Source organism: Eretmochelys imbricata, chromosome 1, assembly GCF_965152235.1.
Source record: "Eretmochelys imbricata isolate rEreImb1 chromosome 1, rEreImb1.hap1, whole genome shotgun sequence".
Lineage (NCBI taxonomy): Eukaryota > Metazoa > Chordata > Testudines > Cheloniidae > Eretmochelys > Eretmochelys imbricata.
The window spans coordinates 258,934,549-258,954,217 of NC_135572.1; the positions used below are offsets into that span (position 1 = coordinate 258,934,549).

General features: G+C 39.3%; 1 protein-coding gene across 1 annotated transcript in view; it reads right to left on the reverse strand.

Moving 5' to 3' along the window:
• Window positions 1-9,376, reverse strand: part of IGF1 (insulin like growth factor 1) — a 77,081-nt gene extending 67,705 nt beyond the window's left edge. Inside the window, exons 1-2 of the mRNA XM_077807540.1 lie at window positions 9,314-9,376; window positions 5,483-5,639 (exon numbers count right to left, since the gene is read on the reverse strand). Of these exons, the coding sequence (XP_077663666.1) occupies window positions 5,483-5,639; window positions 9,314-9,376 (220 nt within the window). The remainder of the gene's footprint in view (window positions 1-5,482; window positions 5,640-9,313) is intronic.
• Window positions 9,377-19,669: the final 10,293 nt, after the last annotated feature.

Here is a 19,669-nt window from a genome sequence, read left to right on the forward strand (position 1 = left end):
AATCTCAGTCTCCTTGTCTAGCCAATCCAAGTCTCGCTTACCTCAGCTCTCAGTCCCAGGCTTCCCACTGAACTCTCAGTTTCACTTTCCCTCTCCGCCACCCCCAGCCTCCAATCCTAGGATCCCACTTTCAAGCTTCTTGTCCAAATCTACTTCCTCTGTCCCATCACAGGTCTGGCTTTTGTCCCTTCTGCATTCAATTTGGGCAGTTTCATTTACTGCCTGGGCCCAGTGGGGGTTCATTGAGAGTGCAAGAGATTTTGGGTCTGATGCCTAGCCCCATCATGGCCTGCAGCATACCAGAGCAGCAATTGCAGGGAAAATCCCACTCAGCCCTGGGCTTGCGAATGCCCAGGGTGGATGGGATCTCTGGTAAATTTAGCGGAGAGGCTCTCTCAAGTCTTTACTGAATATGTGCAAACTATGATTTTTTTCAAAGACTCAGAGATTGGCCAAATTTGGATGCATTTTCATGGGGATGGGAAAAAGCACATCCCAGGACAAAGACTAAATTCCAAGATCTTGCTGCAAAGTATGGGGTGCTACAGCTTCTCAAAGACGAGATCACCAGAAAATTTTAAAATGGGCAAAATAATGTATTTTTCCCCTTGTCTCCTTCTTGGAAATGATTACACTGTTTTGGGTGAATTTTTTTTTATTCAGCCTAATGTAGATACCTGGCATGGAAATTTCAGCCCAAAAGTTGGCAAAGTTATAAGCAACTGAAACCAGGGAATTATAATGGGAAGTGTCAAGCAACCTTAATAATAGGCAATGCACCAGTCTCATCGATACTATGTTGTAAAACTCCTATTGACTTCAATGGGGCCAAGATTTACCCTACACACACACACACACACACACACTATTGTCTATAACCAGTATAATATATAATTTAATATCTATATTAAAAATACTGAGTATTATTGAATGACAGCAGTTGCAACTGAGGTTTAATTACATAAGCCTGATTTTGAACCTCGCTCCTACCTCTTAATAGACAAAACAAAACAAAAACAAAAAACCCACAACAGCCATGTACTGGCCTCAAAATTTGTGGCTTAGATCTAGGGTTGACATATGAGTTTTCTACAAAATTTGAAATGACTTGAACAATGTGTTATTGAACTATGACACCCTAAACATAGAAGTGTTCACCAGAATTCCAGAAGTCTTCCGAGGATGGTTTTTTTTGGCACCAAATAAACAAAAAGAAAGCAGAAAAGGAATGAAACTTAATTTATTTGATTTCCTAGCTGATATCTGGGGCCTAGTCCAACATAAATTAAAATAGCTGGGAGTCTTTTCACTGACTTCAGCGTGTATTTCATTGGACAGCTAGTGCACGGCATCAGAATTCATATGATGAAAGTCAATTTGAGAAGTTGCCAACTTTTCAGTTGAGATGTTGCTCTGGAATGTTGGCTTTGGTGAACTTAGTACAGCTCTTAGTAAGCATCTAGCCCCTTTTATTGCATACATAGACCTAAACATGTAACTTATTCCCAAATGAGGCTTGGTGAAATAAAAGATAATTTTTTCCAAAATGGTGCATTATGGGCTTTGAGCCTCCTCAGGCTCATGGGATTTTGCACTTGTACAGACCTATGAAGATTCACAGGAAAAGGGGGAATGACCTCTCTGCTCTTACCTCAAGCTACTCCTTCCTTGTACCTACTGAGGTCTTCCTTTGGGAACTGACCCAAAGCCCATTGAAATCAATGTAAATTCTTCTGTTGACTTCAATTGGCTTTGAATCATGGCTGTGGTCCTCTGTGGCGGCAGCAGTCCCCTGTGACCAGCCCCAACAAGTTGAGTGGAAAAGGCAGGGAAGTGTTGAGGGATAGCCCCAACAAGCTGAGTGGAAAAGGCAGGGAAGTGTTGAGGGATAGTGTGTGTATAAGAGACACCTTACTTATTTTAGTCTGGGGAGAGCAGTGTTGGGCTGGTTGAAAAAAAAATTGATCTAAACTGTTTTTCAATAGAACATTTTCATGGGAAGTGCCTGCTTCCTGGGGGAAATTTCAACTTTTTGTTGAAAAACCAAAAACAGGAAAACCAAAAACTTTTGTTTTATTTTTCCGCAGGAGAAAATAATAATCTTACAAGCTCTAGAGGCATGGTAACTTGGAGCAAAAGGCGAGCTGGAAGGTGTCAACCCACAGAATTTTAAGTACTGAGGGTCAACATTTTCAGGAGCTCTTGAAGATCTCATAGGAGCCCAAGGTATAGTATATAGTATATTCTTAATATTCCTTAGGGGGAAAAATCCCAGACAAATCTTCATTGTTAAAGTAAGTAATAAACATCAGAACAATAAATATCAAGAATGTTACACTTAAAAAATAGAAATAATAAGGAAAGTTTTATATATAGGTTTAATTACTCATATAATTCAAGCATTTGAACTGCTTCAGGAGTATAGTTATCAATGGTTCACTGTCCAACTGGGAAGATGTATCTCCTGGGGTCTTGCAGAGGTCTGTCCTGTGTCCAGTACTATTCAATGTTTTCATTAATGTCTTGGATAAGGGAGTGGAGAGTGTATGTATAAAAATTACAGATGGCACCAAGATGGGAGAGGTTACAAGCATTTTGGAGGATGGGATTGGAATTAACTGGAAAATTGGACTGAAATCAACAAGATAAAATGCCATAACAAGTGCAAAGTTTACTCTTAGCGAGGAAAAATCAAATGCACAAAACAATATGGGGAATAACTGGGTAGGCAGTAGAACTGCTGAAAATGATCTGGGGTTATAGTGGATCACAAATTGAATATAAGACAACAATGTGATGCAGTTGCAAAAAAGACTGTTATCGTTCTGGGATGTATTATAGGAATGTCATATGTAAGACACAGAAGGTAATTGTTCCACTGTACTCAGCAGTGATGAGGCCTCAGCTGGAGCACTGTGTCTGATTTTGGGCATTAAGAAAGATGTGGACAAATTGGAGAGAGTACAGAGGAGAGCAACAAAAATGGTAAAAGATTTACAAAACTTGTCTGGAAAGATTAAAAAACTGGGCATGTTAGTCTTGAGAAAAGATGACTGAGTAGGAACCTGATAACAGTCTTCAAATATGTTAAGGACTGTTATAAAGAGGACTGATTAATTGTTCTCCATGTCCACTGAAGGTTGGACAAGAAGTAATGGGATTAATCTACAGCAAGGAAGATTTAGGTTAGATAGTAGGAAAAACTTTCTAACTACAAGGATATTAAGTACTGGAAAGGTTACAAAGGGAGGTTGTGGAATTCCTGTCATTGAAGGTTTTTAAGAACAGGTTAGACAAACACCTGACAGGGATGGTCTAGGTATAGTTAATCCTGCTTCAGTGCAGGGAGCTGGTCTACATGACCTCTCGAGGTCCCTTTGAACCCTATATTTCTATGATTCCATGATACTTCCACAAAAATGTAAACATGTAAAAATTAACATTAAACTTTACAATTACAGCCTCAACTCTGACCCCAGGACATAGCTTTCAAAAAACATAGCATTTCAATTTTTTAATTATAGAAAGATAGTTATAAAGATTTAAATAACAGTGTTCAAAGATAAAGCACTAACAGATCTACAGTAACTATAATCCCTTGCACCAAAATACAGAAACAACACATTCCAAGGTCTATTGAACACAAACTTTCTATCAGAATGTCAATATTTTATAATTATTAAACTATGCAGACATTGTGCAAAGAAGAATGTTGCATATTTAATACATGTAATGTATCTTTGTCCAGTACACCTTCTATTATGGTAATATATAATATCTATACATTTGGGAGTTGTTCTTATGACCTGTGCAGCTCTAGAACATATGAATTTTGAGGACAGTGGTTGTACATAAGTAGAGACCTAATGTACTTGGTGTGATATTGCCAAAGCAATGGAAAGCCTGTAGGAGACCAGGGAGAAGGATATTTGGTGTTGGAGTTCACAATAAAAGCATGAAGGAGATAGAGGTAACCGTGTCAGAAAACTGATTGTGCTTGTGGGAATTGGGAAGAAAAAGAGGAAGTGACTTCATTATTGAAGTGAGGTTGGGGATGGCTGGAAAGAAAAGGAAGGATCTGAATAGACTGAAAGGATGGAGAAAGCGTCCAAAGATTTGGATAAGCTTCAGGTAAGTGTCCAGAATTGAGGCACTTGATCTGAATCTTTTGTGGTTTTCCCAAAATGAGGGCTAGTAGAGGCACAGAGTGAACCTCATACCAACTAGAGTAACCTTACCAGACACTGAATGGCTTTTCTTTAGCAAAATCACTGAAAGTTTCATTAGAGGCCACATGTCTTTCCGTGGACTCAAAAGCTGCAATCTGAGTAGTTACCAGACTGAGATGCACTCAACATGAGTAAATGTGGAAACTTTGATATTTTGAAGCGTATCAGTGGTACAGCCAGAATATGCTTGATATCGATGCACTGGAATCTTAGAATAAGCCACCTTTCAGGTAGGAAGTGACACTGAAATTCCCTCTGTTTCATAGCTTTACTCTTTTTGAATTGCAGACCACTTATAATTGTTTAGTATCAGAGGGGTCGCTGTGTTAGTCTGTATCCACAAAAACAGTGAGGAGTCTGGTGGCACCTTAAAGACTAACAGAAAGCTTGTGCCCAAATAAATCTGTTAGTCTTTAAGGTGCCACTGAATTCCTCGTTGTTTTTGTAATTGTTTAGGAAGGTATAATGAGTTTGAATTACCACTGCATTATTCCGGTTTCATACAAAAGAAGCTAAGTCAGTGAAATATTGTAGTGGTCTATCAAGGCCAATTTTTGAGATATTGCTCAGAACAGGAATTCATGCGTTAACTTATGTTCAGTCTTATAGTTCATTCATTTGAAATATTGGCTGCATTTGTGATTATTGTTTTTTATTACCCCAATGCAAATTAATTTTGTCTTCTCTTGAACTGAATTGATGTAGTGTATGGATATTCAAATGTTGTAACTTTCTGCCTTCCAGATTTCCTCTCTCAAACCAGATCTTGGAGCGTAGTGTGTTTTTAACATGATGTGGTATGTACTTAACTTGTTTTCTATTGCTTGATATCTTAGTACATAGAACATCCAATAATATACAAATTGGTACATTCATGTATCACTGCACCTACTATGCTGCCACATGAACCTATCAGGTCTAGCATGTCCTGTCATTCCATTGATTTCAATGGAAGGCCAGCAGAAAGTAGCAGAACAGCAGGTGGAATAGAAGCAGCTGGGAAGTGGTTAAAAGGAATAACATAGTTGAAAAAGAAAACCCATTAAAACCTCAGATAAGCTGAACTCAGACTGTGCTCTATGCTTTATTGAAACTTCATGTTCACTTCGGATTTGGATAACTCCACGATTTAGGATAGTAGCCATACTTCACACTCTGGTTTGATTATTCTTGTGCATGCTTGTAGTGGTTGCAAAACCCAAAGGATTACATGGAAAATTTTTAAAGCTGAACGATAGAAGGGGTTGACTTACTGAAATAAAAGCCTCTGTCTCCACATACGAACTGAAGAGCATCAACCAGCTCAGCACCACAGAGTGTCTCTGGGCCAGCGGTGGCAGAATTGGTTAAGGTAAGCAAACACAGGCCAAGGTAGAAGAGATGAATGTAGGACACAGTGTGCATCTTCACCTGCCAAAGAAGCAAAACCACTGCGTCAGAGTTTCCCAATAGAGTCCTAAAGAAAATGAAATACTGCACCCCAGTGAGTTGCGAATGCATACGCAGTGTAATTTGTTAAATAAAAGTAACCACATATTAAGAAAGCTCTCATGATAATACTGTAAGTCTTTACATTTTCCATTGTATGCATTTTATAACCTGTTTTTTTCTTCCTGGTGAACATTCATGGTTCATGTTTACACAGAGTTAAAGAACCTTCTAAGAATGGACTTTGACTTGTTGCAACTGCATGTGGAAGCGATAGAAGGAAGGCAAGGGAACTGAGAGAGGCCAAAATAACTAGGGTGGGAGAGAAAAAGCAGGAAACAGGAAATGTTCAAGAAATTAAGATGAAAATTAGTCATGGTTTATGGGCCAAATTCAGTTCAGTGCCAGCAGGTGTATCTTCATTGAAGTTAGAATTATACCCATTTAGCTCAGATCTGAACTTGACCATATTCAGAAGAGCTTACAATTACTTTCTCTCTCTTGTAGTTGTGGTACAGACTTAGCTTTTTCTTTCCTAGAAAAAATATTAAAGGTCCAAATTCTCAGCTGATGTAAATTGACAGAGCCACATTTGTCTCCATTTCTGTATTGATTTACAGCAGCCAAGGATCTAATCCAATGTGTGCAGTGCTACAGAACCCTTATGCTGTAGAAATGACATAGCAGTTTTAGAAAATACCATTGTTAAAATAGTAGGAAATCCCATTTATGTTTAGTAGTAGGGGCAGTGAGTGAGACAAACAATGAGCCAAATTCATGCCCCATGCTTACCATGTTGCAGAGTTCAAAAGAAGAAAACATATAAATAATTTGGAATGGTTTCCCTTTTTTCTAGATGGCATTTCTGCTGTGAAAATAACCAACAAATCCAAATCCCTTAGTATGTCATACAAAGTATGAGAATAATTATATTCCCATTTACAAGAGTCTTTAGCCAATTTTGCCATGGAAAAACCAACAAAATGTTATTGCATTAAAATGACTTCAATGGTAGATGCAAGAAGATCAGATTATAAATGACTGACAATATCGGGCATTATTTCTTGTAAGGATTCCATATTTTAACACCACCAGTTTCTTCTTTCCCCTTCCATACTCTTGAATTTAAAATAAGAAAGTGATGCACCTGCAATTTAACATAGCTCTTACTTCAGAGGAGATAAATCAGAAAGCTGTTAAACACATAGTCTCAGTAGACTGAAAGGCTTTGTATATATAAGAACATTATGTATTTAACAGTTTGTTCTTGAATAACATTTGGGACTGCAATAAACATAAATCCTAAGAATTTAACAATTTTATGTTTTTCAAGAGTTTTCAGCTGGGTTACATGGTAAGATAAATATCAGCATGTAGCTAGGACAAGACAGATTCTCCAGTGTTTTTCCTTTAGTGCAGGCCAAGAAAGCTGCACAGTCCAACCACAGAGAATTTCTGCAGTTTATCCCAAAATATAAAACAATCAAGAACTTGCAGACAAGTTAAAATGTTGAAAAAAGATATGGATTCACATGTTCATAGGGCTCAATTGATGGATTAAAAAAAAAAAAAGTTAAGTACTGTTCCCTCCAAACTTATTCCGGAACAGGATTTATTTTCTTTATCATTTTAATTAAAGGTGCCATTAGTTGATTCAAGATGTTTGTGATAAGATTAAAGTTCCCATTTACATCTCAGGGGAATATAAGAAAAATACTTACAGAAATGTAACACAATTGGTCACAGGTTTTTTACAACAGGTTAGGGTGTTTATTATGAGTCCAATCTGAATAGAAAACCGAGGTATTTAAAAAAATGCACTGGTTGGTGGGTGGGGTTTACTGAAGCATTTAATTACATTTGGACACCAAATACAGGTACAGGATGAGCCTGGGTAAACACTTCTGTTAATTGCATCAAATGATTGATCATATTTTCACAGCTGGAATTTCCATGGATCTTTCTTCAGTAACATAACCAGCTATTACTGCAGTTCTGTTCCAACAGTGCAAAATAGTGGCACATAAATGAACTGACAGAGGCTGACCACTCCAGAACTCTTTTACACCTTTCATGTTTTCTAATCTCCACCCATTGCAAAAACTTTAAATCAGTTGGCACAAATTGTATGTAAATAATCTTTACATTTATGAAAACAGTTGTCCATTTAATTACATTTGCAGTTATAATAAATGCTATGTATAAATACCAGTAATGACATAAGTATCATGTATTACAGCGTAAAATAGAATATAGGGTTATATGTATCTTCTGCAGGACAGGTTGCATATGAAACTGCTGGACCGAATTACCAAACCAGAGTATCTGAAGAAACATGTAATTACAATGTAATAACATAGTGTTCACTAGTAATTATCATGTAAGTAAAGTATACATTTGGACCAGATCCTCAGCTGGTGTAAATCAGTGTCGTTCCATTGACTTCAATGGAGTTATGCCAATTTATACTGACTGAAGAACTAGCCCATTATTTTTAGGTCTCTTAACTTTTAGCATTGCTCAGCTCTTTCTTTATTTGTTCATCTTTCAGGTATGTTGGAATGAGGTGCCTATCTGGACACCAAAAAATTGTTCAATTGCAATTCACATATTTTACTTAGAAAAGCTATTATGAATTATAGTAAGGAAAGTGGATGAATTCTGCCTGTGACAGGCACTTTTTTTTAATGAATTGGGCCCTCGGGTAATTCTGTGGAGCTGAATAGCTGTGGAGTCTGTGTCAGCTTCTTAAAACTGTGCTTGCAAATTGGAAAAAAAATCCCAACATAATTCTTGAAAGATATGATTTTGCTGAGAATGGAAACTTGAATGGGGACCAGTTGATAGAAACGGAGGTCGGTGCATCTATTGCAGTCCAATTTACCTAAAGAGAATTGACACTCCTGAATAGAAATGATAGTATTGTCACATGAAACTTTGCCTGAAAAAGCCCTCCCTACAAAGGGAAAAGTTGGACAAGATGATGGGAGAATATTTCCACTTTCCTTATGTACAATTGTTTAAACTATATGAATATGCAAGGTCAGCAAGAGTTGTAACTGGTTTCTAATATAAAAGGCAAACCGAACTTCATTTTTACTTTTAATATATGAAAGCACAAAAATAAGTAAATGTAATATAGTGGCAAAACATTGCTGCAATGCTACCTTCACCTATAAGTTTGAACACCATAAAGTATGAACATTTTATATATTGTGGGCATAGAATAATAGTACAGTACTTTAACCTTTACAATGTGTATAATGCATATATCAATATAAACCTCTGCACCTGCAGAAAATATCTAAAAGTTCTTATTCTATGTTGAACAACATTAATTAACTATAGATAATAATGTAACTGGAAGCTTTAATATTGACATAACAGAAATATTGTAAAGTTTTCCTAACAGAAGCAGAATTTAAAATAATTACCTGCAATAGTTCTATCTTTACAGTTGTTATCGGTATGTAATTGCAACTATCACATACAGCCATTTTTCAGATCATATAAAACTGCATATTCAGCAATTTATAAATAATTTCCAGTTCAGAAATAATGTTACTAAAAAGTGCATAACATTCTCTTAGCCAGAAGCAGACAATCCACAATAAAATAAAACTCCAAAATGATTTCAAATAGTAATAAAGATTTACCTTCAAGAAATCACAAAAGCAGCACTTTAATAATTGTGTTGAAAGACTCTTGATTTTTTCCATTGCTTCTTAAAAGTGCAAAGTCTGGAAATGAATTTGTTAGCAGAAATAATGAGAAAAAAGAAATCCAGAGAGATGTGGATGTTGAGAGCAATGTCACATTTCAATATTGAGGACTTTATTCCATTGCACAGGCTCTATTTGCTCTGATTTTAGCAGTGACAGTGAGATTTAGCAAACAGAAGAGGGATTTAGAGAAAATCCTCACATTTATCTACATTACACAGACACTGTAGACAGGAAACAGCTGGGGGAGCATTTGCCTTCTCTCTCTCTCCCTCTTCTGGCAAAGTTACCGAGTAAGGACTTTTTTGGGCATGGTGACAAATAACATCATACCTTTGCATTTTAAAACTAGAGCACAGAAGCATATTTTTTTCCCCTTAAAAGAATGTGCATTAGTGACAAAAGTGTTAGCACATGAAAAAACTTATGCTGCCGTGGAAAACAAGAAAGTGTATTACGGTTAACTTTCAGCTGGGTATCTATCTATCAGGTTATACACCTTTGCATTGTTAGGGTTGGAAATTTGGTAGTCTATACAGTGAGTAATAATTGAAACCTCCAGCTTGTAGTGACATTAACCCTAAAATAGCAGTTAGCAATTTGATATAAATATGAGGCTCGGTGAGCACTTACTTGTGCTAAATAAGACAAAATACCTTTAACAACCTCATGGGAGAAGTGATAGCATTTCCTAGAACCTCCTGGAGTCAGAATATAGCAGTGCTATTGACCTAGTATGGGTCACTGTCTCATGACTTTGCTCTTTTTTTGTGCAGTAAAAATAAAGTGAAATTTACCCTTTCACTAGTATTCTTCATAATTAGTCTTGGTAACAAGTTAAATGCCAAGAGGCAGGAGATAATTTTACTTTGTTAGTTTTATAATACATAACTTTTGCCTTTTTATTTTTCCTCAGTTATGTGTATATTATAAATAACACCAGCTGGCCAGCAACATGCTCTCACGGGTTATGATGTCATTCAAATCCCTCAACTGTTAGTGGCTTGCAACACAATCCAAGCCAGCTGTTTTTCTGTTTATAATGTATATTGCATTTCAATTTTTGCCATTGAGAATAAAGATGTGATGATATTTCATAGATGCAATTTTTGCTTGTTATCCTTTGGGTTTGAGAGGTGGCCTATAAAAGAAGATTATTAAACAACATTGCATGGCCAGGGACCAAACAAATGCCATAGGCAGTGCATTATTTCTATAAAAACTGTTTATTTACATTGCATTTTGTCGTTATCTCTTTCCACCCTCCATATAATGAGGAGCTAGTTGGATGTTATTAAAAATCACGTTAGTTCATATCAATACACGTGTAATGGTTCAAGTCCAGTTTTCAGGTCCACCTTGGAGTACATCATATCAGTCAGGCAGAAAAGATACATGACAGTGATTAATCGAACAACATTTGGTTATTCCAACACTCTCTCACTGGTTAATACCCCTTTGATTATATTCTCTGTATACCGTTAGAGGTGGCCTACAACTGACCAAACTGAATACTCTTTGGTAGGGACTTCTCTCTCCTAATCATGGGTAGTAAGGCTGAATCATTTGTACTTCTGAGCTAAATTAAATATTGGCTGCTCAGATAACACCCAATATTAAAGGGATCTTCATATTCATGTGTGGTACAGGTACTGTATTTTATTATTTTTACTCTCCAGAGTGGCTTCAGTGTATTTTAACCTTGTCAATATATTTCAGAGAGTCCATTGAATAATCACATGGTCATGCAGAGAGTCAGACATGTCCTGCTGTAACTAAGAATGCATGTATCACCTTACTTCATCAATTTAATAGGATTGTTTTGGAAAAGAGGTGATCAAAGCACTGATCTCCTATAGAAGTAACCCTTATAGCAACGAAGATGAGTATGCTTGATCCTTCCTCCACACTCTCCCCTAACCAGTAGAAACTCCAAACACAAGCCCTCTCTTACTCCCTCCCTCAGTCCTTCCTTCCTCCCTCCAACCTCACTAGACCTTCCTTGGTTGTACTCCTAGCAAAGTGGATACAATTATATTGGAAGATGGTATTAATATAGCTCCTATGGTGGTTGGAAAGATTTGTGGTCTCTGGTCACTTCACATCACTGCTAATTCTCCCTCCATACATGGATCCACTCTGAACGCCTGTAGTGAGGCGGAGTGGCTTCCCTCTGAGCCAGAGGGTGAGGGGCTTCTCTCTGTGCCTGGGTGGGTGAAGTCAGGCTGAGCTCCGCCCTCCCACTGGAAGTTGAGAGGTAGAACAGGAAGTATAAGAAGCAGGGACCACAGCTCAGTGGAAGAGAAGCCAGGGAAGGAGACAGATGCCTCTTGTTTGCTGCAGGCCTCCAGCCTTGTAGCCAAACTGGGCTGCAGCCTGCTCCCAGAGAAGACCAAGCCCAAAGAGGAGCATCTGGGATTGCTGGTGGCCTAATACTGCGAAGAGATGGAGGACCTGTGGAGCCCGGAGGCCGTCCCCAGATTGTGGTAGGAAGTGGCCCAGGGAAACCAGACTTTAGTCCATTTTGCTGTCAGTGCTGGAACTGGCATGTTTCGGTAGGATCTCCACTGACCCAGTGGCAGAGTCCTCCACCAATGTCAGGTCCTGGGCTGGGACCCAGTGGAGTAGGGTGGGCCATGGTCCCCTTACCCCCTGCTGCCAATCCCACTTCTGTGGTGGCAGCCTCCCCACCTTAGGCCAAACAGTTTGTTTGCTGCTCTTCCCTGCCTGAAGGCCAGAGCTCACTGGACTGTTTGCTGCCCTGCCCTACTTGAGGGCCAGAGCCCCCTAACCATTTGCGGCTCTGCGCCGCTTGAGGGACAGGGCCTCAAAGATCATACCCTTGAGTCTCTAATTCCCCCTGCAACTGGGCTGACCCACAGTGACACAGTGAGGTGGAGTGGCCTCTCTCCTACCCAGAGAGGGAAAGATGACCATTAAACCCACTACAGCTCCACATTCCTCACCCAGCCTAACTTTCTGATGCACTTCACTTCTTTCTTCCAGTTCTTGGCCTAAGAGTAAGGTCTTGAACAGGCAACCAGGGGGAGGCTCAGAGAGAGAGCAGACCATGTTAAGGTGACGTTCCTGGCAGTGGCCCATTTAGACTTACTGCTAGTAAGACTCCTAACCTGATCTCTCTTCCCATCATCCACAAACCATCCCTCTTACAAAACCCCTTATCAGACTCCCACTTACTTCCTCTAGAAAATTAACCATTCCATAGGTGACATCTACCTTCGGTTTTGCTAGTTCCTGAAGATGTAAGGTACAGAGTCACAGCTCCTTTTTCTGGTGGCCAAATTCCAGTAACCTCTTTCTAGCCCTATCTTGAAGACAGTATTTGTTTAAATGTGTGGCCTAGCTATTGGGCATGAAACAAATAAAACTGATTTTTTGGTGAGTTGTAATCATCCTCATCAGCTGCCCATTTTGAAACATTCTAACTTTAAATGACAGGTTTCAGAATAGCAGCTGTGTTAGTCTGTATCCGCAAAAAGAACAGGAGTACTTGTGGCACCTTAGAGACTAACAAATTTATTTGAGCATAAGCTTTCTTGGGCTACAGCCCACTTCATTGGATGCATAGAATGGAACACATAGTAAGAAGATATTATATATATATACACACACACACATACAGAGAATGTGAAAAAGTGGAGTAAGAGGCTAATTAATTAAGACGAGCTATTATCAGCAGGAGAAAAAAACTTTTGTAGTGATAATCAACATGGCCCGTTTAGACGGTTGACAAGAAGGCGTGAGGATACTTAACATGGGGAAATAGATTCAATATGTGTAATGAAACAGTCACTCCCAGTCTCTATTCAAATCCAAGTTAATGGTATCTAGTTTGCATATTAATTCAAGTTCAGCAGTTTCTCACTGGAGTCTGTTTTTGAAGCTTTTCTGTTGCAAAATTGCTACCTTTAAGTCTGTTACTAAGTGGCCAGAGAGGTTGAAGTGATCTCCTACCTGTTTTTGAATGTTATGATTCCTGATGTCAGATTTGTGTCCATTTATTCTTTTGCGTAGAGACTGTCCGGTTTGGCCAATGTCAATGCAGAGGGGCATTGCTGGCACATGATGGCATATATCACATTGGTAGATGTGCAGGTGAACAAGCCCCTGATGGCGTGGCTAATGTGATTAGGTCCAATGATGGTGTCACTTGAATAAATATGTGGACAGAGTTGGCAACGGGCTTTGTTGCAAGGATAGGTTCCTGGGTTAGTGTTTTTATTGTGTGGTTTCTGGAGAGTATTTGCTTCAGACTGGGGGGCTGTCTGTAAGCAAGGATTGTTCTGGCTCCCAAGATCTGTGAGGGTGAGGGATCATTTTTCAGGATAGGTTGTAGATCTTTGATGATACGCTGGAGAGGTTTTAGTTGGGGGCTGAAGGTGACAGCTAGTGGCATTCTGTTATTTTCTTTGTTGGGCCTGTCCTGTAGTAGGTGACTTCTGGGTACTCTTCTGGCTCTGTCAATCTGTTTTTTCACTTCAGCAGGTGGATATTGTAGTTTTAAGAATCCTTGATAGAGATTTTGTAGGTGTTTGTCTCTGTCTGAGGGATTGGAGCAAATGCAGTTGTATCTTAGAGCTTGGCTGTAGACAGTGGATCATGTGGTGTGTCCTGGATGGAAGCTGGAGGCATGTAGGTAAGTATAGCGGTCAGTAGGTTTCCGGTATAGGGTGGTGTCTATGTGACCATTGCTTATTAACACAGTAGTGTCCAGGAAATGTACCGCTTGCGTGGATTGGTCTAGGCTGAGGTTGACGGTGGGATGGAAATTGTTGAAACATGGTGGAATTCCTCAAGGGCTTCTCTTCCATGGGTCCAGATGATGAAGATGTCATCAGTGTAGTGCAAGTAGAGTAGGACAAGAGATAAGGAAGCGTTGATCTGAGTCAGCCATAAAAATGTTGGCATACTGTGCGGCCATGCAGGTACCCATAGCAATGCTGCTGACTTGAAGGTATATAGATTTCAATTTGGGGAATGTTTTTTATTATCATGCAGGACTGTCTATTAACTGTCACTGCTAACTACTAGAAAAGTGTCCATTCTTTCCTTGCTAATTGTAATAGCCTTGACTATATAAACCACAGGGAATAATGTGCCATATGATTACTATTTAATGACTGAGTGATTACACGGTTACTTGTGCCCCATAAAATTAAGCACATCTATAAACTACAGATTACATTGTAGTCATAAAAATGATCACCAAGAAATGTTTAGGTCACAAACAAGGATTTAATTTGAATGTATGTAATCAATCTAAAATTACAGAATGATTGCATGGGTGGTGCTTTGTTTGGTGAGAGTTCATCTTAACTAGATCCTGAAATTATATAATACCCATACAAATAACTGAAAACATATGAGATAATTGGACTTTTGGAGATTTATATATTATCAGTGTCACCTTTTGCACTTTTAAGACCTGAATTATATCAATTACATGCTGTAATGGCTGTTTGTCAAATTTTCCAACAGGCACAATTACACCTTCTCTCTTCATCCCTATTTATACATGGCAGGAGCTCTTGGTAAAAATCTGCAAGGCTATTACAATAGCCTTATTTAAATCTCTCCTTAAAACCACTAATAGTGTGATGCCTGCAAAACATTTGACAATGGGTAGGCAATTGAGATGCTGTGACTTCTGCTTAATACACAAATCATAACCATATCACTGTTACTTTGTGTTCCATGCATCTGTTGGTTATCTCTGGTCTTATACATAGATTGTAAAGTCTTTGGGGGCAGAGACCAGGATGGTGTGGGGGAGGATGAGAAATACAGTGTCACCATTCTTGAGCAGGGAAGAAGGTGGGATGTAGGACGGCAGAAAACCATAAACAGAAATCGTAGTGAGTAATTTTGCTTCATTGTACATTTCTCTTCTCCCACTCTACACAGAGACAGGGCAATCATCTTATTGTGCTGCTTGAAAGACAATGATACTGAAAGAAACATTCAGAGAAGCAGTGAGATCAAGATGGTAGTGCCTTAGGAATGTGAGGCGATATGTTGTCTTGATTATCTGTGGTGAGATTCCTTCAGCTCTCGTTCCCCAAGAAGTAGAGAGCCCTCCGGAGTGATGCCTAAATAAACATGATTGACTAGGTTGCTACTAAATTAAAGTCTTTGGCCTATCTGGCAATTGTCATTTTTCTGGCAGCTTTTCCTTTGTGTCCTTACTTGCTAAATTAGATGTTAATGCTGAGATTTCCAAAGGGATGAGAGGCACCCAACTCCCATTGAAAATCAATGCCTAATTGCCTTTGAAAATCACAGCCTCAGCTTTGTAAAGTGGGGACCATCTCTTTTCATACATTCTGTCAGTCACCACGCATGCTTTTAGAGGCTGTAAAATTACAGGTACTATCTCCTGAAGCACACCATGATTGTTTGGCTTTTCTAAACTCTTGTGAATGAGGTGTAAAATGTCACATTAACCCTGGACAAATGTAGTTTTTAATATCCTGGGAGGAAACTGGGCTTGGAGAGATGATGGGGGAGAACAACAGTTATATGAAATTCTGTGTTCCAGTAAGGGATAAAGTCAGGTGGACAATGAAAGACCATGTTCATCATGCTGCAAGTAGTGGGGAGTAATAATGAGAGAACTTATCTTATCAATTTGCCTAGCAGAAGTGGTAGCAACTAAAAGGGCTGCTTTAAAAAGTGGTTCCTGCAGGGGCTCCTGACTTAGGGTTTTTTCCATGAAGTTATAACTTATTTTTGTGGAAATGTAGGATTTCTATTCAGCAGGTTCATTGGTTGTTTATTTTGCTGACTTACAAAGGAACAAAAATTAGAAAGTATATTATAGCCAGGTTACACATTTCCACACAAATCAGACAGTGTGAGGACATGGCAGGAAAACCTGTTTTTATCTTATCATAGACTGAAGCGATCTTGTGTGAGGTTTGATAAGGAATTTATTTACCAATGTCTGCAGTTCTATAAATTTCCTAGAAACAACCGTTAATGGGGTTGAGGGAGATAGTTCCAAATGGAAAAAGGCAAGCCAAACAGTCCATTTTCTTGTACTCACCCTCCAGCCACATCCCATGCAAGGCCTATGCAATGATAAAAGATTAATAATACAAGATTAAATAATAATTAAATAATACAAGATTAAGATTAAAAAGATTAATAATACAACTTATTTGTAATAGTCTATTATTAATATTGTAAGCACTTCAACATATGATATAAGGGTCTACCCAAAGCCCATTGAAATCCGGACTTTGACTCAGCAGCTACTGCCAGTCCTCATCTAGCCCCCGCACACTGGAGCAGACTTCAGTCTGTGCCACTCATCATCGTCAAGGAGGGTTTGGATCTGCTGCCTTTGTCTAATCTTGGGCTGCCCCTCTGCAACCCCAGTACCTGCTTTAGGCCTTCAACAAGGCCTGCAGGCTGGGGGTTTTCCAGCCTGGAGCACCCCAGCTCTCCTGGTCTTTCCCCAGCTCTGCTTCACTCTAGGCACCCTGGTCAGCTCCTAAGCAACCAGACCAGTCTCTCTCTACAGCTAGAGAGAGACTGTCTGAGTACCTGGCTCACAGTCTTTTATAAGGCCAGCTGTGGCCTGATTGGGGCATGGCCCCAGCTGTGGCTGCCTTCCCAATCAGCCTAGGCTTTTCCCTCAGCCCCAGCTCTCTCCAAAGGCTGGCTTTAACCCTTTTGAGCCAGAGCGGGGTGACCGCCCTGCTACAACATGTATGTGCAAATCCTTTTGTTCAATCCTTTTCCAGGTGATCTGGGACATTTCTTCATACCAAGCTGCTTTGCCGGTTGAGCATTTATGGCACCTCATTTATGGTACCTATGACATAGTTTTTATATGTCTATGTACAAAGTTAAAAATGTTATTTAGGTTGCAAAGCTAAGCACTCAAAAATTAGGAAATGTCAGATTTACAGCTGCCTCTGCAACCTTAATTCAGCCTCCTTATGTATCTAGCCTGTGCACTGAATAAGGCAGTTGTGATAACGTAATTAAAGATCATAATAAGGGGGCTGAATCCAGGTTGCATTGATAACGATACATTTGGCATTTCCTAATCCATTTTCCATTTCTGCAAACATACACGTGACTAGTCTCATTGGTTTCAGTGAGATTACTCATACATGTTAAGCACATCTGTACAGGTTTGCAGGATCAGGGCCTTAGTTTGTCAGCAACCATACCATCTTGTGTTGTGATCTTTTCATGTCTCACACTCAAATAAAGGTTTAATAAGGTAAGTATTTGAATGAAAACCTGCCTCAGAGAAAAATGCTATCCACTGCAAAAATTGTTTTGTCAAGTGGCCCTCTTCCAGTAAGGTGTGTAGACAGTCTTGCCTAGCAGTCACAGCTAGCCTGAGGTCTGCCTACTAGAGACAGGAGTTGCCAGGCAGGAATTGGAGGAATTGCAAGGCTGGGTCCCATAAACAAGAGCCAGAGTCAGAGACCAGCGGTAGTACGAGGTTAGAATTAAGAGGCAGGAATCAGAGTCCATGTCAGGCTGGAGTCAGAGATCAGGAGATGAGGCAAAGTCTGGCATTGCAACAGACCAAAGTCTGTGTGATTGCCCAGACAACTTCCTTCCTGGGGCAACCCCTGGGTTTAAGTAGTGGCATTTGGCCAACCACAGGGCTGTGGGGTACTTTCACTCTAGGTCTCTTGGGCTGTATTTCCTGTGGCACCTGCGCTCCACACTGCTTCCTGGCTGTGCCTCCTCTTGGCCTCCTGATGGCACTGTGGGAATATCAGTTGCCCTATGTTCCTGGGCCCTTACGCATCGCCAGCATGGTGCGAGTGGGCACTGTGCTGCTGGAAAAGCTGCCTTTTATTTCTTTTTAACTTTATTGCAGGAATGAGGGGCATCCTGACAGATCCCAATAGGGTTCTGTATAAACTTCCTACATTCCCCTGCAATTTCAGTTGGCTACGGTATTCTGGATGTTTTGGTGTGCAGTCCTTTGCCGTGAAAATCGGTGCAGTGTGCCACTCTACTGCTGCATGAAGTGCGACTTTTTTTGCAACGCACTTTAAGATTCTTCAAGATACACACTATTATGTACTAATTTATTGTGTTTCCTGGCCAATGCGATCTATATTTAAAACACGATCACCTAGCACTTTGTGCACAACATTGTAATTAAGGTAATGTTTGAGCTATAGACTGGAGAGAGAGGTTCCATAACAAAGGGTCAGTTACTTACGGACCAGGTTCTGCCACCTTGACTCAAACTGAGTTGTACCTTATTATATTCGTGTTCCCAATCAATGAGACTACATGCGTTTTTAAGTATTATTCAGTGTGCATGTAAAAGGGTGGCAAAATCTGGACCCACGTTAAGTAGAGGAAACTTGCAAGAAATCCAGTGAAATGCATTATATCTTGCAATACATTTTTTCAAACAAATGTGAGGTGAACATCTCATCTCTGGGTAAATTCATGTGTTATAAAAAACAGCTGAAGTTCATGATGTAACCATGTTAACACTTTTTTATAGCTCTGTGAGAACAGAACAAAATTGTGTTTAATGGTAATCATTTAAAGAAAACTCCATATGTTCCAGATGTTGAGTATGTAATCTTTTTCACTGGCAAAAAGAGGTGATTCTGCCATGTCTATGTTCACTTTCAGTGACTGGAACCTGTGCATGAGTAAAGTTGTTATGTTTCTTTATAGACTATACTAATAAGCCAGAGTTTGAATTGTGTGTGAAAATAATAGTGAAAGAAAGAGAGAGATCTAGAAAAGCATTTTCTTCTTTTGGTTTGGGACCTTTAGTCTCCAGCAGACTATAGTCCAGGCCCACAAAACCACTACAATTAGAATGACTGGCAGACTCGGCTCTCATTGTCAAACTAGCCCTTTAAGGTAAATTTATAAGAACTATGAAAATTTAGCTAACACCAAAAAGTAGAGAAAAGAAAGCGAGCCACAAGCAGATTCAAGCATACCATTAAATAACTGATTTTGAGTAAACCATGAAATTAGATGACCTATATTAACAGAAAACATGGCATTTACTTATTTGTTGTTTAAATTTCAAAAACTCTTCCAAGGAAAATTTGACATTCAATATCTAATCAACAAGATAGGTGTGTCTTATTAGACATACAGTAGACAGATATGTCTAAATTTGTTCAAAATGTTAAATAAACATTCTATTTAAGGTTATAACTTAAAGAAATAAATAAACTAGGGCTTTGGGAGGTGGTGGAGCATTTTCTGTATATCCATTCCACGGTAGTAGCTGTCAAATGTCTCCAGTTGTGG